The following is a 21,560-nucleotide window of genomic DNA, read 5'->3' on the forward strand; positions in this document are numbered from 1 at the left end:
GGGGAGAAGGGGCATGGTCCCCAGAGCTGCCTCTAGCACAGAACTTGGACATCTCTATTGTAACTGTGTTCCGCTCTAGACCAACTGCTGAGAGCAGAGGCTTGTGTCTTTGTTCATCTCTCTCCCAACATGGGACACTATATGTGTTTGTTGAAAGAGTAGTTGAGCAAATGAGGGGCATGGACTTCAGAGCCAGTTCCAGCTGGCCCCGAGACCTTGGAAAAGTCATTTAACTTATCTCAGTTCCTTTCCTTATAACAGTAGTGCCTGCCTCATAGAAAGTTAAGTCAAGTGAGAATGCTTGCAGACCACCTAGCACACTGCCTGGCATGTAGCAAATTCCCAAGTAAATGTTCCCGTTCTGATTTCTGTGAGGATAGCGTTCCCACACAGGCTTCCAGGGTTTTCTGCCTTGGTTCTACAGCTTGGTAGTTCCAGCTGCTTCAATCAATGAGAATCAGTAGGCCTCACTTGTCCCGTGTCCTTGCGTTTGTGCCTGGCAGGTCGCACCATTATTCTCTCCACACACCACATGGATGAAGCAGACATCCTGGGGGACAGGATTGCCATCATCTCCCATGGGAAGCTGTGCTGCGTGGGCTCCTCCCTGTTTCTGAAGAACCAGCTGGGAACAGGCTACTATCTGACCCTGGTCAAGAAGGATGTGGAATCCTCCCTCAGTTCCTGCAGAAACAGCAGTAGCACTGTGTCATATCTGAAAAAGGTGAGCTGTACTTTCAGTGCTGGGCTGGTGCTGGGTCCAGGGAGTCAGGACTTGGTGGCTGTGAGTGGCTTGTCCACCTCCACCCCACTCTCCCTGCACTATGGTCCCTTGGGAATCCCATCACACTTCCTATGTGGAAAGCTCAGGACACTTTTGTTCCCGCAGTGCAAGTTTAGTTGAATCCCACTTCCTTTGTCCTGGGGAGGCACAGTGGATAGAGAAGGTCCTTAGAGGACTTTATAATAACAAAGAAAAAAGACTTGCCAGCAGTGAGGAGCCATAGCTGCAAAATGCCCTGCCAACTCCTGCTCGTTATCTTTAAATCTCATTGATCTTAACTTTTAAACTATAAAACAACAAATATTCATTGAGCACTGATTTCATGCCAGGCATTCAACTCTAGCCGATTCTGGGCATAAAAGAAAATAAGCAGTAATAGTTAATTTTTCTTAGCATTGTTATCATTTATAAACTTTTTTTTTTTTTTTTGACTTTCATCATTTCAAAGTGCAGGGCTATAGTGGGAGGCTGGTATTGTGTTTGTTATCCCAGATTAGGGAAGTGAGACTTGTAGGTCACTGAGCAGCAGGTAAATAACAGAGGTGGGACCAGAGCCCAATAGCCAGGTAGGTTTTCCTATGTTCCACAGCACATGCCGAAGATTCATCGGCTGAAACCAGGGGCACCTAAAACATTTACATCCCAACCTTCGATTTCCATCTGCTTGTTTACCTTTTAACCAGTGCCTGGCTACTCAAGGTGTGGTCTGAGGGCCAGCAGCACTGGGATTACTTGGGAGCTTTTTAGAAATGCAGAAATGGGGGCCCAATTCAGACTCACTAAGTCAGAATCTGCATTTTAACAAGGTCCCCTGGTGGATCAAGATAAATCAAGGCCTGAGAAGCACTGAGCCAGACAAAATAAATAAATAAATAATAAATAAAAGAAAATAAAAAATTAAAAAAAAAAATAGGCAAATCCCATGCCTAGGAAGGTCAGCCAGTGCCTGGTGACGGCATTCCTGGCCGGCCCCGTTCCCGTTGACAGCTCTGCTCGCTGACCTCCCGTCCACACGGCACACACGTGTCAGTGGCTTCAGAAGCCATGGCTGCCCACAGTTGGCTCCCAGAAGGAGCCTTTGCAGTTCTCACACCGTAGAGCCTCATGGAAGCCCTCCCTGGCGAAGGTGCTGGCGGCTGTACCTTGCTCGGTCCCTGACCCATTCTCACCTCCTTCTTTGCCATCAGGAGGACAGTGTTTCTCAGAGCAGTTCTGATGCTGGCCTGGGCAGCGACCATGAAAGTGACACGCTGACCATCGGTAAGGACTCTGGGGTTTCTTATTCAGGTGGTGCCTGAGCTTCCCCCAGCTGGGCAGAGTGGAGGCAGAGGAGGACAGGTGCAGAGGCTGGTGGCGCTGACTCAAGGTTTGCTGCTGGGCTGGGGCCGGGGGGTGGCTGGGAGAGGGTGCCGCTTGGTGGCAGATTGGCTTACCGCTTGCTGGGGAGCCTGGGGCTTGGGCTGGGAGCCGGCAGGGCAGTGTCCCCGAGAGGCTGACATGATTGGGGTGGGGGATCTCCTGGGGAATGGATCTGGCCGGACGCTGGAGACCAGGGATGAGGAGCTGAGGACCCAGCCATGGGAGGGATTGGATCTCAGTAGCTAAGGAGAGTGAGAGCCCCGGAGATGGAGAGCAGCCTCCTGGGTCTTCCTCTGGAGGTATATATAGGACGCCAGTGTCCCCAGTAACACATATGGAGCAGAAGCCTTTACTGTGTCCATCTAGGCCCAGTTCTAACCACTGGCTTTTTCCAGGGAGATGTCTCCTTCCATGAACTATTTGATTAACCTTTTATTGACATAAATAGCAGGAGCCTCCTTTAGAAGGTTAGGGAAGGGTGAAGAATCCTTTAACTTTCCTTCCACTCAGGTTCTCTGTTGAAGAATCCTAGAGTTTAGGCCATAGACACAAGACTTTCAACCTCAGAGTCTTTCGTCCTTTCACTCGCCCATCCGCCCTCCATCCTTCTTTCCACCCACCCAGCCACCCACGATATACTGAGAACCTACAGTGTTCCTGACTTTGGTGATACAAAGGTCAATAAGACCTAGCCCTTGCTCCCAAGGACTCTCAGGCCGGAGATACACAAGTATCTGGGACAGGTATCCTGTGTGGGCAGCTGGCTTCTGAGGAGTAGGCAAAGGGAGAAGGTGAGGCATGGCTGGTCCTGAGTGGGGGGCCTCTGAGCTGGCTGAACCGTCTTTGTGCTTTGGTCCCTGCAGATGTCTCTGCTATCTCCAACCTCATCAGGAAGCATGTGGCTGAGGCCCGGCTGGTGGAAGACATTGGGCATGAGCTGACTTACGTGCTGCCCTACGAAGCTGCCAAAGAGGGGGCCTTCGTAGAACTTTTCCATGAGATTGATGACCGGCTCTCAGACCTGGGCATCTCTAGTTACGGCATCTCAGAGACGACCCTGGAAGAAGTAAGTTACATGACTTCGGGGTGTAGCAGGTCCCCCAGTCCCAAGGCTAGACGGGCAGCCTGCTTTTCCCTCATGGGAATAGGATTACCATGGAGCTGATCATTTTATCCTTAGATCATTGATATTGGGGTATTATTGGTCACAGTTAACCCTTTACAGTTGTGGGAGACAACAGGAGAGCTCTATTAGGATTGCTCCCTGAGGGATCCCTGGGTGGCTTAGCCGTTTAGCGCCTGCCTTTGGCCCAGGGCGTGATCCTGGAGTCCCAGGATCAAGTCCCACGTCGGGCTCCCGGCATGGAGCCTGCTTCTCCCTCTGCCTGTGTCTCTGCCTCTCTCTCTCTCTCTGTCTAAAATAAACAAACAAACAAACAAACAAACAAACAAACTTTAAAAAAAAAAAGGATTGCTCCCTGATGTGGCTGTGTCATGGCCATACATAGGAAATAGCCAGCATTAATGGAAAATCTGTGTGTGCCTAGTGCTGAACTGGGTGTGTGTGAGGTTTTTTGCTGTTTTTTTTTTTGTTTTAATTATTGTGGGGGCTCCTGGGTGGCTCAGCCAGTTAAGCATCCAACTCTTGATATTGGCTCAGGTCATGATCTCAGGGTCGTGACATTGAGCCCTGTGTCAGGCTCCATGCTCAGCACAGAGTCTGCTTGGGATTCTCTCTCTCTCTCTCTCTCTCTCTTTCTCTTTCCCTCTGCCCCTTCCCTGATTCATGCACACTCTGTCTCTTTAAATAAAATCTTAAAAAAAAAACAAAGTTGTAACTTAATCCCCATAATAAGATGAAAAACTGGGCACTCAGGGATGCCAAGCTAGGATTCAGAATCAAGGGTTTGGGCTAAAAAGCCCACGCTTCCTTTACTGTGTAGCAGCACCTCCCTTTAGAGATCACAACACCACAGACCTGGAGGGCTGGGAAGGATACAAAAGTTGTCTGGCCCAGTGGTCCCCAAGCTTGACCATGCCAAAAAAGCATCTGGGGATATTGTTGACAATAAAAATTCCAAGCCTCAGTCAGCATCAGGGTCTTTGAATCAGAATTTCTGGAGGTAAGGCCTTAATGCCTGTGCTTTTATTACACAGTTTCCAGGCCGTGGACTATAGTTCAGGGTTTAGAAATCATCGGCTAGTTCACATTCTCTTACGATGTTTGAATCCCTGACATAATATTTCTAGCAATGAGGAACCCTTCATCTTTTGATCATTCTGTCTTGGATGACTTATCACGGTGCTAGGCTTCTCAAAGATTTGGAGCCGTAGACCTAGAAGAAGCCACGTAACCTGCTCCCTGTAGGTTCAGAACAAATTACTTCTGTGGTGTTCTAATGTCATACCTTTAATTTGAAAATGATTGTCCGGATTGATAGTTCTCACTACCGAGGAAATGCTCTCTGGTTAAAAATGCCTTCACTCCCAAGTGACTGGCAAAGTGTTACAAATAAATGAAGCTTTTACTTTTTGTCTTTAGGGGCTAACAAACCACTCAGTAATGTAATAATCATGGTGGTGACGGTTGCTCTCATAACGTGGTGCTTATAATATTCTCACTCCTGTCTTTCAGATATTTCTCAAAGTGGCTGAAGAGAGTGGGGTGGATGCTGAGACCTCAGGTAACCCTCTGGGGGAGCTGCACACCCTCTGGGCAGTGCCCCCCTGTAGGCCGCCTTAGCTCACCAGAGTTCTGCGTTTCCCTTTGACTTGTTTTATCCCATTCTTATTTTTAGTGTATACCTTTGTGACAGATGAGAAGGGCTTGTTTTGTTACAAGTAAAAGAAAATGTGGAATTCTTTCCTTTTTCCTTCAGATGGCACCTTGCCAGCAAGACGAAACAGACGGGCCTTTGGGGACAAGCAGAGCTGTCTTCGCCCATTCACTGAAGATGATGCCATTGATCCTAATGATTCTGATGTAGATCCAGGTCTGTTCGGCCAAGATCTGTGTTCCGTTCTTTGAAAATGAATTTCTGTCTTGGGTACTCCTGTGTTTCCTTTGGAGGCCCTTGAGCCCAGGATGATAGATGCCTGCAGGGTCCAAAGGGAAGTGGGAAGATGAGAAAAGCTGCCTTCTCTTTTCCAGCATTAGGCAGACCATCAAACCTGAAAGAGCCCATCCTCATCACTTTCTTCATTGAGTTGAGATCTCTCACTTGAGACACATAATAAAGGATGGTCCCTCAATCCTCTGAATCCATCTATTACCTCTTCTGTGGAGACCGACTTTCTTGCATATATTAGGTGTTTAATTGTTAAGTAAATATTCTTTGAATGGATGAATGATTTTGAATGAAGTCAGCTTTTAGGGTTAACTGTACCTTAGACTTAGATATTCTGGATGAGTGTGTCCCTGTACGTTTGGGATGGAGAAGGGGAGGCAGGAAGTCAAGCAAATATTAGTAAGATGTTAAAGCACCTCAGTTAGAAATTATTAGATTAAGACAAGGATTTTTATACAACTTTGAGGAACAGAAACCTTTTTGGCTCTCCCATTCTTCCAGTTTATATGAGCGTGTGGCCCTCCTGTTTTCCCGGATTTCAGACATTGTCAGTACCTGGATCATTTCAATGTGTCCACCTTTTACCAAAATAATAGATGGTAGACAAATCAGCACTGTATTTTCTCAATCATGTCAGCCTAAATGCATGGCCTGTTTCATAGAATATTCTATAAGAAATTGATGATGACTTGGTTCATCTGAATGACTTGATATACGACAGTTATGTGTGAACATTTCTCTTCAGTTGTCTCAAGGCACCTTCATTTTCCACACTCATCAGATAGAGCTGGAAGGCAGAAACTGCTACTGTTGGACATCTGCAGTCCTAACATTTCCTTGGACATTGATTTGTCCTGAAAGCCTTTACTTCTGAGAGACTTAATTTATTTTTTTAAGACTTTATTTGAGAAAAAGAGAATAATTGAGAGATCATGAGCAGCGAGGAAGGGCAGAGGGAGAAGCAGACTCCCCACTGAGCAGGGAGCCCAATGTGGGGCTTGATCCCAGGACCCTGGGATCATGACCTAGGCTGGAGGCAGATGCTCAACTGACTAAGCCACCCAGGTGCCCGAGACTGTTACTTTCAAACACAAGCGTGCAAGATGGTTGCTGAGGGTGCTGGAAGGAGGAGTGTGGTGATGTCTAAACTGCCTAAGATAGTAGGTGACCTTCAGTGTTGGCTTCTTGCAGAATCCAGAGAAACAGACCTGCTCAGCGGAATGGACGGCAAAGGCTCCTACCAGGTCAAGGGCTGGAAACTCACACAGCAGCAGTTTGTGGCACTTCTGTGGAAGAGGCTGCTGATTGCCAGACGGAGTCGGAAGGGATTCTTTGCTCAGGTGAAGTGCTGCTCTGGGCCGGTGCCTCTGGCTTCAGGGGTGGGCTGCGGGCTCCTGACCAGCAAAGGCAGGAGAGGGTCATGGTGACGAGGTGGAGGCTGGAGCCCGCCCGACTCTCTGTATTTCAATCCCAGTCCTGCTTCTTGCCACTCACGCATCTGTGGGCAAGTGACTTCTCTGTGCCTCCATGTCCTCATCTTTAGAATGAAGATGATGTACCTATGACATAGGGTTGTTATGAGGATTGAAATGATAAGTGCTTAGAAGGGGCCTGTCGTTAGGAATGCTCTGTGTGTGTGTGTGTGTGTGTGTGTGTGTGTGTGCATGCACACGTGTGTGAGTTTTATTGTAGAGGATAGCCTAACAAGGACTGAGTTTAGAAAAATTGGCAAATTCAGCTATCATAAGCTGAGAAATGATACGTCCAGATGCACTTGATATATTAACTTATTGGAAACGTGATTTTTCTCTAAATTGATGCTTAGCTGCAAATTGACAAAAAGGTAGCCAGAGAGGTCAGAAAAAAATGGACAGAGAAGACTCATTATTACAGTGTTGCCTGCCTGTCAGTGTTTGCATGCTCAGTGGCTTGATCAGAAGGGATAAAATGATCCCACTCTCTAAAATCAAGAAGTACAGAGAAAGCATCTGCAGAGAGTCTTCCCCACAGACCAAGTGGGTAATGCAGAGAGTCTGAGTTTGGAGCACACAGACCTGGTTTGGAATTCTGGTGCTGCTACTTATTGGCTATGTGACCTTGGGCAAGTTCCTTAGTCTCTCTGAGCTCAATTCCCTTGTTTGTTGATTGTTGATAATGTTACTACTAGTTAGGGTTGTAACGATAATGAAATGAGGTAATTGTCACCTAGTATTTTCCCATAAAGAAGGACTAAGGTAATTATGCTTTTTGAGGCCATTACCTGGTGACAGTGGCTGCTGTTCCTTTCAGAGCATGGGATCTGACTGGGTCATTTAATCTTGGTCTGCAGATTCCAAGTGAGACTACTGAGGCCACAGAGGGAGTGACTTCACATGGGTAGAGACTCGTAGTAGAGACGGAGCCAGGCTTCAGGTCTTCTGGCTCCTGGTGCAGGGCTGGTTGTCTCAGCCTTTCTCTGAGCTGGGCTCACGACCCTTGGTGGGGTCTTCCTCAGGTCTCCAGAGGGAAGGGGGCAGGACCCCGTGTTCTGAGTCACCCTGACATGTGCCCCCTGTGCACTCTGTAGGGTTTTTAGCTTGGTGCCTCTGCTAGGTGGCCACGGCCTCTGTCCTCCAGAAATGCCCCAGAGGGAAGGGGTTTCATTTTCAGCATCTGCTGCTTCCCAGCTTCCATGAGTGCCTTGGTGGAGCTTTGTCTGGGGCCCGTAATGCTCGTTTGCCTGCTGGCTGGTCCGGGAGGCTAGCTGGACACGTAGGGGCTTGCCCCATGCCTTGTTTCCTAACATTTGCCCTTGGTTTGTAATTTCCTTTCCCCTCTGTGCCCTGGTCATAGATCGTCCTGCCAGCTGTGTTTGTCTGCATTGCTCTGGTGTTCAGCCTGATTGTGCCCCCCTTTGGCAAGTACCCCAGCCTGGAACTTCAGCCCTGGATGTACAACGAACAGTACACATTTGTCAGGTATGTGTCTGCCTCCTGCGCCCCGGGAGAGAAGAGAGCTCAGGCTGACCAAGGGTGTTTGTGCTACTGAGGGCCAAGGGGAGGTGGACCCCGGGATCGCTCAGTGGAGTGGCCTTGATCAGCCCTTGAAAGCTCCTCCACAAACTAATGTTGGATGCAGAGAACAGCAGCAAATTGAACCTCAGATAATAGACCAGTCCTCTGTTCCCACTTTGAGCTCCTTTCCTCCTGTACTGTTGCCATCGGAACCATCATCTGCATTTTACGTAAATAATCTACTCTTGTAAAACGTCTGTGATGAAGCTATATAGTATTTGGCTTTTCGTAGCTAGGTTTTAATTTTGTTGTTTAATCCCAGGGCTTCAGGGCACTGTCACAGCCACCTCCAGCTTGTTTGCGTGCACAGGACAATGCATGTGTTCATTGCAGCTACAGATACTAACTAGCATTTGCTCTTTAGACACAAATGCCAGCTACTCTTAACACTCCAGTTCTTTTCAGACAAAAGGACAAAGGAATTTCTCTACTTCCTTCTGCAGAAGCTTTCTTGAGTCTTGTAGTATTTTAGATCTTTAGATGGGGAAGCCCGTCAGTGACGTGAAAGGGAAGCTTTAAAACAAACAATGAAAACAAAACAAAATGCATAAATATGTGAATCGATTCCTCTTTCTCTAGCCCCATGTTCCTTTCCTGTTTAGTTCATATTTCATGGATAACTGTGAAAGCACTTTTGGAAAACTGATCCTTAATGAATTTCTTCAATTAAAAAGAAATAGAAATGTATACGTGTGTTTATATACATGTGCACACATGTTTACACAACTCCATTCATTACAACTTACACAAGCTGCACTTGAGAGGGCTGCTACCTTGACCCTAAATATGCAGTCAGTGTCAGCTCCTTTTGGGTAGGTCTTGTATTTTATTCATTTCTGTTATGAAAGCTTGGCACACAGGAAGTGCCTAATGAAGTGTTCAGTTTAGAAAAACAGTTGTACCTCCCAATTCCTGGTTTTAATGAATTGCTGAGCTGGCCACCTCTCATGTACCCACAGTAACGACGCTCCTGAGGACATGAGCACCCAGGAACTCTTGAATGCCCTCACCAGAGACCCTGGCTTCGGGACCCGATGTATGGAAGGAAATCCAATCCCGTGAGTGCCACTTCAACAGCTGCCTTGCGTTATGCTGGTCACCTGGTTTGATGTCTCCTATATTTCCTTGATCAGTTGTGATAGATGCCATATTGTGACTAGTATCATTTGTCCTTTGAATTTTTTTTTTTTTAATTTTTAAAAAGCTGATCCAGTAATCTAACCAGACCATCTAGGAATAATTGTAGCCGACTAGGAAAGTTTTCTAGGATCCTGCAGAGTATATCGCTATAGGCATTTATTTACTGCTTTAGAGATTAGTATTTAATTTAAATAGCACTTTATACTGATCAAATGCTTTTTCCTTCTTCCCTTCTGCTGGCTCCTGTACCTAAAAGCAGAGATAGGCTACCATTATACATAATTTGCAATTTTGCTTATCAGCTTCTTCACTTTACCAGCCTGAAAAGATGTTGTATTATTGTATATAAAAACGGACATTTTCTTCTTTGGGAGTTGCACATTTTTGTATTTTCCTTCAAAATCCTTTTTAAGGAAGTAGGCAGAGTATGAATAAATGCAGTGAAATACCCATGCGTCTCTAAGTGGCCATGGCATGTGTGTGTGTGTGTGTGTGTGTGTGTGTGTGTGTGTAGATCTTTGTGCATCAAGACTAGTGAGTTTCCAAGGGAGCTGAACCATGGCCTATGCAGATTTGACACTTCAGGCTCAGGTAGGATGAGGTTCTGGCTCAGTTACACCATAGACTCTGAGGAATTACGGAGAGTGTGGGAAAGTATAGGGAGATTGGAGGAGGAATAACTTGAATTCTAGATTTTATTTATTTATTTATTTATTTATTTATTTATTTATTTATTTATTTTTTAAATAATTTTACTTATTCATGAGGGAGAGAGAGAGAGAGAGAGAGACAGAGACACAGGCAGAGGGAGAAGCAGGCTCCATGCTGGGAGCCTAACGTGGGACTTGATCCCGGGTCTCCAGGGTCACGCCCTAGGCCGAAGGCGGTGCTAAACCGCTGATCCACCCGGGCTGCCCGAATTCTAGGTTTTAAGGGGAAGGTTCTCACCTTGTCAGTGGACAGACCAGTGAGCCTGGTACCCGGGCATGCAAGGTTTCAGAGCAGATATTTAGGTAGATAGCCACCATGTACCTGCTAGCTCTTATTATTGGATATTTACGAAATATCTGCCGGTACTTACTGTTTAATGGGTGGAAGCTCTAGCAGCCAATGTCCATTCCTAAAGAATAAGATGACCATGATGAAAAAGGACATGGAGACATCCTCTCTGGAGTCAGAAGACTTTTGACTTTGGACATAATCTGTAAATTTTGTAGGCGAGGTAGAAGAATGAGATGATGTGGAGTCATTATATGCCCACTGGGCAGTCTGGACTTAGATAACTGCCAACATGGGCTCAGGGCAAGCCTCCAGAGACAAAAGAGGTCCGGTCCCCACTATCAGAGGACCCCCAGCGTTGGGACAGAGCCCCACTGAGTGTGTGTTAGGGGTGGTGTGACAGAGGGGCCCCATTCTGGTGACTTCTACTGAATTCACATTCTAACTTTTACCAAAAAGAATAGAACTGAGGGAAGTTTGACTGGGACATTGATTGTGGCATTGAGCTTTGTCGCAGCCAGTCATTTTGTGAAGTTTTTAGAGTGTAAACCCCATATCTTATGTTGACTTTTCCATCAAGTCATGGTGCCTTAGAGAGAACTAGAGCACAAACCACAAATCTGTTCTTTTGATATTTTTAGTACATACGAGAATAACATAAAGAGTGTGGCTGTGCTTTGTAGAATTTTGCAACTCGATGGGATATTAGAAATGCCTTATTTCAACATGTCATTTTGTACTTTTGTTTTACGGGTAGAGAAGATAAGACCTGAGAGGACAAGGGTCTTGTTGGTGGTTCGCAGTGATTCAGAGCTCAAGGCATAAAGGTCTTGTGATGCTTGCAAACAACCTAGCTCTTCATGTACGGAGCACCCTTCCCACATCTCCTCCAAACCCCAATTCTGTACTCATTTTAAAACATAAAGTGAGTCTTGCCACTCCCCACCGATTTACAGCACATTGGACATAACATGCAGACTCCTTCCCAGGCCTGGGTCATCTGGCCATTGTCCACCCTCATCTCCCAACATTCTCCCTCCTATGTCATCCCATCCCAGCCCACTGCCTTCCCGCTGTTCCTCAAACATGGAAAGTTCATTTCTTTTTGGGGCTTTGTAACTCTATTTCCTTTACTTATAGTGTTATTTCTCCCCAAGCCCTTTCCTGACTTCTTTCTAATCGTTTATGCCTTGGAAGAAGCCTCTTCCCCCAATTCACTGTCCTCTTACTTTGTTTTTGGCTAACATTTGTTAATTGCCATATTCCTCTAGAGGAATGCAGGCTCCATGAAGAGCAGGGACTTTATCTTGTTCACCCCGGACTCTCAACTATGGAGAACAATGTCTGACACATAGTAGATGCTCAGTGAAAATTCGTTGAATGAACACAAGGGCAAGAGACCTGATGCCAGTGGATTGGGTTGACCAGAGTTTGGTATATGGGCATTTAGGATCCCTTTGTGTTCTTTGTCCTTAACTGTAAAATGAATAAAATGAGTTACCGGTATATGGGTCTGTGTGGAGATCAAACAAAACGGTGAGGGGACAGATGCATGTTAGTTATCAATTGATCTGTGCTCCTGAGCCAACAGGAAAGGCCAGATCCTCTTCTTGAGTGATGCTACCTTGATGTCTTCCCTTTGCAGAGACGTGCCCTGCTCCGTGGGGGAGGAGGAGTGGACCACTGCCCCAGTTCCCCAGACCATCACGGACCTCTTCCAAAATGGGAACTGGACGATGGAGAACCCCTCACCCACCTGCCAGTGTAGCAGTGACAAAATCAAGAAGATGCTGCCCGTGTGTCCCCTGGGGGCAGGGGGCCTGCCTCCCCCACAGGTGAGTCGCTCTCTGTGTGACTGAGCAGGTAGTGGTGCAAGGCAGGCTGGGGAGCTTCTGCTTGGGAAGAAGGAATGGCTGACCTGTCATGTCAGGGCGTTGTCTTTCAGTCTTGATCTTAATTCTTATCATAGAGAAAAGCATGTGAGTTCTGAGGGGGAGGGACTTGGTCTACAGTTCCTAGGTCTTAGCTTGTTTCTCTATTTTGAGAGGTGAGCTGAGCTTACTTACTTGTTTGAGTTAAAATCAGAACACGACACTCTGCTCAGTGGGCCAGACGCAGTGGAAGACACGGTCTGGCCTCCCACTGAGGTGATGCAACAGAACACACTGTGACAGGCCCGGCGTCATCCGTGGTTCTGCCACAGAGGAGCTGGTGACGTGGGACAGGCCACTCAGTTCCCCGGGCCTGTTTCCTTGCCTCCGAATTAGGGAGGCTGGCCCATAAAACTTCTGTGGGTCTTAAAACTCCGACATTATCTAAGATTGTGAGTGTTGGGGAACAGTTCTGAAATTTTTGATTGAGAAAAATTTCAGGAACAGGCTTGCTTGTGACCCACCTCTGCTGCTTTATCAGCATGTAGGTTGCAGGGTGAGGACAATTTTAAATGGGTGTAAGAACGTAAAGATGTGTGGTTACTTCTCCTTAAGATAACAGCTAATCTATTCATCAGTCTAACTCCAGTGAACAAAAGAATTCACCGTGCATAGTCCCTGATACTGCTCCCTAAAAACCTTTGTGACTATAAAGAATCATAGTCCACTGTCTATTGTTTAGTAGTTCTGAATAATTTCCTCGGGGACATCTTGGCTTGGTATAAGTGCGTGGCCAATGCTGAGAGCAGAAGGGACCAGACCCCTGTGTTTGGCTGATGGCAGTGCCTGGGCCCTGTGGGCAGAGTCGGGTCACACTGTGTTCCATGTTTAAGGGACATGTGTCACTGTAGTTCTTGATATATTTTTTCCGTTTCAATTATGGTCCATAAAGACACTTGTGCTTGGTTTTTCTATGATGACAGAGAAAACAGAACACTGCAGACATCCTTCAGAACCTGACGGGAAGAAACATTTCGGACTATCTGGTGAAGACCTATGTGCAGATCATAGCCAAAAGGTCATTATTTACTAAACTTGGCCCTTGCTTGTTTCAATCCTGATTAGGGGAACTAAAGATCTAAAAATAGCAGTGATGGGGGAAAATATCTGATTTTGGCCTGATGTTGGCTTTTGGAAGTTTAGGATATTCTCCAAATCTAGAAAAGATAAGTATTACGAAGTTTTAGTTGTCCACATCAAGGTTAAGGCTGCCTGGCATAAATACAGGGCTGTGCATTAGAAAAATTCTGGAGATCAAATGTACAGTATTGTGATTATACTGTATTATATATTTCAAAGTTGAGAAGAAACTAGATCTTAAATATGCTTACCAGAAAACAAGAGTTGATTATAGGACATGATGGAGGTACCATGGTAACTATATTACAATATATAAATATATCAAATCAAACTGTTCTACACCCTAAAGATGTTCTATATCAGTTATATGTCAATAAAAAATAAATCTGGATTCAAATTTGAATTCTACTTCATATCTGCTTTACCAGGATCAACTAGTTATCCTTTAAAAAGCCTTCATTTGTAGAATACGTGATAATATTGTGCTCTTATTATTTCATTGTGAAGATTAAATAACACTGACGTATGAAAGTGCCTCTCATGAATGGAAGGTCTGATAATATGGTCGATATGTGGCATTATGAAGCGAGCCCTGGGCCAGCCCAGTGGCTTGACATGGCTGTGGAGCCTTGGAAGAGCCATGAAGGTTCCAGGGCTATCGGGGCACAGCATTGAAAACCTGTTCAATGCCCAGAAAATGTTTGTTCTGGCTTCCTTTTTGGTTTGTGGGGCTTCTCTGTTAGGTGTTCTCAGTGACTTTAAATGGCAAGGGTTTGCTTGAACGGTAATTACTGTGAGTTTCCAAGAAAGAGGCATAACCTTGCCATGTCTTCTATAGTTGACATATTACCTCGAATATAAAAAGTTTTGGGGTGTCTGGCTGGCTCAGTTGGTAGAGCATGTGACTCTTGATCTCAGGGTCATGAGTTCAAGCCTCACAATGGGCATAGAGCCTACTTAAAAAGAATTAAAAAAAAAAGTTTAGTCCCATCTTAGGTCTGTAAAGTGGTTATTTAATTGGTTTCATCCAAGGCATAATTTTCACATAAACAAGTTATTCATATATTTCATATAAATGAAATACGGTTTTTAGATAACAAGGTTTTAAGATGGGGTGAAGAAAATACATAGTGACTGGGGTGTCCTTCCATGGGTACCACCTCCCTACACCAGCCTGATCATGGGATTCTTTCTGTCCTGGCTTGTCTCCTTGGGTAGAGAGTAACTTCTTTTGTATCATCAGGAATAGGATCAATGTTTCTTTGAACTGATTTTTGCTTTCTCTTTCTTTGTCCTCTGCAGTTTAAAGAACAAGATCTGGGTGAATGAGTTTAGGTAAGCCGATCTCTTTCTGTGCTCGCTTGGATTTTGTCTGGACTCCTGTAGTTCAGAAAGATGACTTTGATCTAGGTATATGGGATCTCAGGAAGTGGGGGTGTGGGGATTGTTTAGACCTCAGTGCTCCTGCTCAGTGCTCAGCTGCTGCCTCAGACACCTTTGAAATCTTTGGCATTCCGATCCCCTCGGGAAATTCAGTGGTTTCTTGGAGGGTCTTTAGGGATTTAACAGGGAAGCACAGTGTTGTGAGGGAAATACCTTATTCTGTTTATACAACCCCCCCCCCCCCCGAAATCAGATTCCCAGGGGAGGGGGGGTCCTGGGCCCTCCAGGACAATTTTTCAGGCCTTTAGAATGAAGCCAAGAAGGTCTCAAATGAAGGAAGAGGCATCAAAGCTGTCTGTTTTCACAGTGTTTGAACTCCTTTGTCTCTCTGGGTTTTGAAGGGATAGGTGACACTAGGGAAGAAAAGAAGGAACCATCCTGGAAGCCCATTCATACCTCCCAGAAACTGGGATGCCTTATATGGCTGTATCAAAACTTAGCTCTGCCACCGCTTCCCACCTTCCCTCTTTGCCTTTTTCCAAAGGACCAGGACCCAAAGAACTCTGCACAGAGCAGATGCAGGCTGGGGGCCCCTACGTGGCCTTCACACTAGGAAAGAGCCATGTCCTGTCTTTAAGCCCTCCCCAGGCTACTCTGGTCACTGTCCCACCTTTAACACCTCATCTGCTTGCCCTGACACCCAGAGACCCACACGCAGGTGCAGGCCTGGGCATCCAGGGTGGGAGGAGCACCTGTGAGACAAAAGACCGTTCTTTCCTCAATGTCTCAGACATCTCACACTGTGTAGTCACAGGCTGGTCCTTCCCACTTCGGCCGTAAGCATAAGGAGTTAAGAGATTGCCAGGATTCACTAGAGGAGGCCAAGATGCAGCTTCATCTGAGTCTAACTTTGGTCTTGCTTTGAATAAGCAGTTCACCTACCTGAAGCACGCGCACATTCATGTGAGGCCTGCTCCTGAATGGTACCGTGTGCCCCGCTGTATTTTAATGTCACGCTGTTCTTTTAGGTATGGAGGATTTTCCCTGGGTGCCAGTAATTCCCATTCACTTCCTTCAAGTCAAGAAGTTAATAATGCCATCAAGCAAGTGAAGAAGCACTTGAAGCTGGCCAAGGTATGGTATCCATCCTAGAACATGTCAGAAAAATAGGCCCAAAGTTGCCACTAAGTGGGAACAGTTGGCAGGTAAATCTAATCACCTAGCCTCTTACAGTTTTTAACACGTTTTTAGTACAAAGCCGAATTGGCATTTACTGAGATCTTATGCCAGCCAAGACCGAGCTACTCAGTATAAATTTAATATCTGAAAACATAGATCAAAAAATAAAATGCAGAGGCTTAAAAGCTCTCAGAATAATTTCACTTCATGAATGTAGCCAGTAGGTAAATAAACTGGGCTTCACACCTACTTATCTAAAACAGTCACTGGTTAAACAGGAAATGAATTATTTCCTTTAAGCTGGCAGTAGGACCTCGTAGGCTCTCACTTTGTTTCTCAGTATTTTGGGTTTCCCATTATTAAATGAAAATGAGGGCTCAGATGGCATGGATTTCAGGGTCACAGACATCCGTGATAGTCCTAGAGTCTGTATCTCCACTTTTGAGGCACAGGCCCCACGTGTCCAATGCACCTGCACATTCTGAATGTAGTTCCGGGTCTTAGGAGGATGCCAAGGGACCACTTTGAAGAATGCTTACCACCCGGTTAAGCAGACATCTGCATCTTGGGACTTTGAGTCACAGAATGTCCCTGTGATTCTTTCAAAGCTTGTGGTTCATGGCATTATGAATGCTTTTGATTTCTGGTCACTTGTTTCTTGGGTGCCAGTTATGCAGTGGCTTCACATCTCACCTCAGTGAACAGAGCGTTATTGCACTGCCCTTCACGGAGCTGTCCTATTGTCCTTCGCTTGTGAACCATCCCAACTGAGGCAGGTTTCTGTTGTTCACAGGACAGTTCTGCAGATCGATTTCTCAGCAACTTGGGGAGGTTCATGACGGGACTGGACACGAAAAATAACGTCAAGGTGAGGCCCTTTGTTCTAGTAGCTTCTTGATGAACAATAATACTCTAGTAGCTTCTTGATGAACAATAATACTTCTTGATGAATAATAAGTACTTTCGGCTCATGATGTTTTTATTTTTTAAAGATTGTATTTATTTATTCATGAGACACACATAGAGAGAGAGGCAGAGACACAGGGAGGGAGAAGCAGGCTCCATGCAGGGATCCCGATGTGGGATTCGATCCTGGGTCTCCAGGATCAGGCCCTGGGCTGAAGGCAGGCGCTAAACCGCTGAGCCACCCAGGGATCCCTCGGCTCATGATGTTGTTGGGTGTAAATGGGTGTACGGTCAGCACTTTCCATACCTGGAAGCTGTTACTACTTTGCCATGTTCTCTGACTATAATGTTTTATCTTGGTGTATGACCGGAATTCTTAAAACGTATGCCTATGTATTGTATGCAGCATTGTATCCCGGAGCAGGATTTGGAAGCATTACTTTGTACCTGGTGTATTTTATTTTAGGTGTGGTTCAACAACAAGGGCTGGCATGCCATCAGCTCTTTCTTGAATGTCATCAACAATGCCATTCTCCGGGCCAACCTGCAGAAGGGAGAGAACCCCAGCCAGTATGGGATTACTGCTTTCAATCACCCCCTGAATCTCACCAAGCAGCAGCTCTCGGAAGTGGCTCTGTAAGTGTGGCTGTGTCTAAATGGGTAGGGTAAGGAGAGGACAGGGCGTTGTTGGCGGACTCATGGCGTAGGGGAAGGAAGTATGAAGCCGGTTGTAGAGTACCAGCTGAGGACATAGTTACAGTTCGGAATGTCTGGGCTAATTCAGGTTCTGGGCAGAACACGACCACTTTACGAATTGGCTGGCAGGGATTAAACTGCAGAAGATCAATGATTCTGATGGATTAAAAACCATTACATTTAGTGAATTTACATTACAATTTAGTGAAATTGTCAATAAAATCCTAAAATATTTTTAGCTCATCATTAACACAGTGGTTAATAAAAAACCAGTTTTATTAGTTTTGAAACCACTGTTTCTAAACTTAGCGAAGCATGCTTTTATCAGCTTGTCTTTTTAATTCCTGAGTCAAGCTTGTGTGTGTGTGTGTGTGTGTGTGTGTGTGTGTGTGTGTGAAGTTTAAAGCCAGTATGAAAAAAAACAAAAAACAAAACAAAACAAAAAAACCAAAAAAAAAAGCCAGTATGATACAGTTTAAAGTGCGTAACCTTTGGAATCATAGAGCTCTATGTTTGACTCTGGTTTCTAAATTTCTAGATGTATGGTGTTAAATGAGGCAATTCATGTAAATTGCCGAGTCCAGCATTGAGCACATTGTTGATATTCAACACATGTTAAATTCTTTCCTATGTACAGAGCATGGCACAGCTATTTCTGTGTAACTCATATAGAATATCAATATATATCACTAGGATCTTTAGACCAAGTTCACATAAAATTAATAAATATAAAAATAGTTTGTTATGCCTTGTTTAACGGGCTTGTAACTATTCTTATAGTAGAATTTGATAGAATTTTTGTGATGTGTTAGATTGATATGCTACACACTATTGCTTTCAAATTTGTTTATATCCAGAAATTATTTGAATAGTTACACACTCACACTTCTGCTTTATTTTATTTTCAAGATGCATTAGACCTATATGTGTGAAAATTACAAGTTAATGCTCTTAAAGTTCAAGAACAGAGGACCAAAGCGAATGCCATTTGGCAGATTGATTGATTGGTTGATTGATTGATTGATTGATTGATTTAAGGCACACAGAGAGAGAGGCAGAGACACAGGCAGAGAGAGAAGCAGGCTCCATGCAGGGAGCCCAATGTGGGACTCAATCCTGGATCCCGGGATCATGCCCTGAGCAAAAGGCAGACGCTCAACTGCTGAGCCACTCAGACGTCCCCTTAGACTTCTTTTAATAATTTCATTATGACAATGGATTCTTTTTTGCTTCACTGAAATAAATTTTGCATTTTAATTATCAGGGTTTTTTTTTTTTTAATTGAAAATAATCATCTTTAACCCTGAATAAAATGCAGTGGGTGAATGGATTTTTGTTCCCCCATGGGCTATGCCTTAGATCTCAGATATCTGTGTGTGTGTGTGTGTGTGTGTGTGTGTGTGTGTGTACGCACGCACACACGTACATGCATGTATCTCGCTTGATTGAGTTCTCAGTTGCATCAGTGGCCCCTCATATCCTCACTGCCTTTCTTTTTCAGGATGACCACATCCGTGGATGTCCTGGTGTCCATCTGTGTCATCTTTGCAATGTCCTTCGTCCCGGCCAGCTTCGTTGTGTTCCTGATCCAAGAGCGGGTCAGCAAAGCAAAGCACCTGCAGTTCATCAGTGGCGTGAAGCCTGTCATCTACTGGCTCTCCAATTTTGTGTGGGATATGGTAAGAACCCTAATCTACTGTTGTTTTATAAATCATCAGGGCTGTGTATTGGATGAGAGGGCCCCTGCCTTTTCTAAAAGTGTTTTAGGTAGTCAAAATTAATGAAAAAGGAAAAGGCAGAGGCAGTTGTATACTCTCATGACACTATGGCATCAAATACAGAGCCAATATCACACAAAATCTGTCTATACAGCCATTAATACCACAATCATCACTACCACTGATTTCCTAAGTGACCACTTTTCAAAGTAGCATCGACCTGGAAGATTCTTAGTTAAAACTCCAATTTCTCTACCTTGTCTGGTAGGTTTTCACCTCCAGAATCAAGGTGTTCTTTGCCTTAGGAAATCCATCTTTCATTTGAACACTCTATCCATTTGACCCATAAGCTTATTCATCCATTTCAAATATGTTTTTTTGTGCCAGCTTTAATATATTGCTTCTGTTCAGACCACTATGGAGGACTTCAAGGAATTCCAAAGTTCTAATTTTTGTAAAGTGGAGTTGAAATATGTCTCTCTTGACTTCTACTCATTGTAAGCCACACAGAACAGATTTAATCCTTCTCCCACTGCACAGCCCCTCGGGTATTTGAAGACAACTTTCATTTAACCTAAGTCTCCCCATAGAAGATGATATATGAGAACACACTTTGTAATCTCTAAAGCACTGTAGAAGCACGAGTGATGATGTTGAGGATGATGTCTGTGCTGATTATACCAGGCCTCTCAGACTTATCACCGTCCTGATATGCTGCCTTTCTGTGGCCATGCTGCACATCGTTAATGTTCCTTTTGAAAAGCCAAGCTCAGAACTAACTTTGTGTTCAGGCTGTGGTCTGAAGGGTTCCAAGTCTAGAGAGAGTTGACCTCTATCCCATACTTTCATTACTCAGCCCACGGGTATCACATGGGGAAGAAGCGCTGTCTTGTTAGCAACTTGGTAGTGAACTGAAATGTCCATTTCACAGAATGATTGGTTGAATGGACTCTTTCATTTTACGCTAATGCAATTGACTTTTTGAACCTAAACTTTATATTTATCCCTGTTACACTGCATCTTGTTTAGTATCCATTTGTTTTGTTGTTATCTTGATGATCTGGTAATTACTTCATTCTGTAAACACATCCTGAGCGCTCACTGTGTATCTGTCTGTGGCAGCCGCAGGAGATTCAGAGATGAAAGATCGAGTCTGTGGACTCAGAGATGTCACTTATCTCTCTCTGTATTATCTGTCCCTTCCTGCTTTAGAGACTCTGAAATTTGCTAAAAGCAGGTCTTCATCTAAGTTGTGATAAACGTGGGGAAGGACAGGACTGAGGCGGAGCCCTGCTGTCTGAAGCTCTCCCTTCCCTGCTTGTGCTTTGCTCCACCAGCTATGAATTCTCGTAATTGTCCTGTAGTCAGGTCTTTATACCTGCATTTTAATGCTTGATACACTGTCAGGACAGACTTTAAAATTCTTCTCAGGGTGATGAAACAATTCTGACATTCATGTTATGAGGTGAGCGCTTATAAGTAGATTCCATGTGAGATTGAACTTGGGCAGATATAATATAGCTTTAATGATGAAACACAAAGTCATCTTCAGGGAGAATAATGGAAGCTTATTTGCTGCCTGTGAAATTGTAATTACTCTGACGGGGAATCCATCGTTCAGTAAGTTTACTGAGCGTGACACCTTGGCTTAGCTGGTGGAAAGACAGAAAGGGCATATGCAGTTTATAAAATCAGCCAAGGGGAAAATGCTTGTCCAAATGTATTGTCCGGTGTTTTGATTAATAGTTCATGTGGCTTCATTAATTCAAAGTTATTCTCCACTATGTTTATCTGCCCTTTCTTGTCCTGTGATGGTGAAGACTTGAGGTGTGTTGGGTCTCCGACTTAGGGGTGAACTTTATTTCCTTGCTTCCCTTTTAGTGCAACTATGTGGTTCCTGCCACGCTGGTCATTATCATCTTCATCTGCTTCCAGCAGAAGTCCTACGTGTCCTCTACCAACCTGCCTGTGCTAGCTCTTCTACTGCTGCTGTACGGGTAAGGAACCTCTGGATGGCCGTAGGGCACACGGCGCCGGAGGCAGAGGGAAGGCAGGGGACACCCGGCGGACATTTGTCTTTGTGCCTCACCAGGTGGTCCATCACACCTCTCATGTACCCAGCCTCCTTCGTGTTCAAGATCCCCAGCACAGCCTACGTGGTCCTCACCAGCGTGAACCTCTTCATCGGCATCAACGGCAGTGTGGCCACTTTTGTGCTGGAGCTCTTTACCAACAATGTGAGTCCTGCAGAAAGATGACCTCCT

At 45.0% G+C, this 21,560-nt stretch overlaps 1 protein-coding gene across 20 annotated transcripts in view; it reads left to right on the forward strand.

The window, feature by feature from the left end:
* Nucleotides 1-21,560, forward strand: part of ABCA1 (ATP binding cassette subfamily A member 1) — a 128,396-nt gene that overhangs the window by 92,155 nt on the left and 14,681 nt on the right. For 12 of the 20 annotated variants that reach the window (XR_011995470.1, XR_011995471.1, XM_072727812.1 and 9 more), the window contains 17 exons: nt 504-724; nt 1,972-2,044; nt 3,007-3,209; nt 4,779-4,827; nt 5,023-5,136; nt 6,403-6,551; nt 8,044-8,168; nt 9,224-9,322; nt 12,049-12,238; nt 13,258-13,352; nt 14,717-14,749; nt 15,826-15,931; nt 16,770-16,844; nt 17,349-17,518; nt 19,080-19,257; nt 21,178-21,293; nt 21,389-21,533. Coding sequence is in view for 17 of the 20 variants with exons in the window: in XM_072727812.1 (XP_072583913.1) it covers nt 504-724; nt 1,972-2,044; nt 3,007-3,209; nt 4,779-4,827; nt 5,023-5,136; nt 6,403-6,551; nt 8,044-8,168; nt 9,224-9,322; nt 12,049-12,238; nt 13,258-13,352; nt 14,717-14,749; nt 15,826-15,931; nt 16,770-16,844; nt 17,349-17,518; nt 19,080-19,257; nt 21,178-21,293; nt 21,389-21,533 (2,141 nt within the window). In the remaining 3 variants the exon portion in view is untranslated. Of the gene's footprint in view, nt 1-503; nt 725-1,971; nt 2,045-2,071; nt 2,151-3,006; nt 3,210-4,778; nt 4,828-5,022; nt 5,137-6,402; nt 6,552-8,043; nt 8,169-9,223; nt 9,323-12,048; nt 12,239-13,257; nt 13,353-14,716; nt 14,750-15,825; nt 15,932-16,769; nt 16,845-17,348; nt 17,519-19,079; nt 19,258-21,177; nt 21,294-21,388; nt 21,534-21,560 lie in introns of all 20 variants that reach the window. The other 8 variants (XR_011995469.1, XM_072727804.1, XM_072727810.1 and 5 more) reach the window with 1 other exon arrangement.

Source organism: Vulpes vulpes, chromosome 12 (genome assembly GCF_048418805.1).
Source record: "Vulpes vulpes isolate BD-2025 chromosome 12, VulVul3, whole genome shotgun sequence".
Lineage (NCBI taxonomy): Eukaryota > Metazoa > Chordata > Mammalia > Carnivora > Canidae > Vulpes > Vulpes vulpes.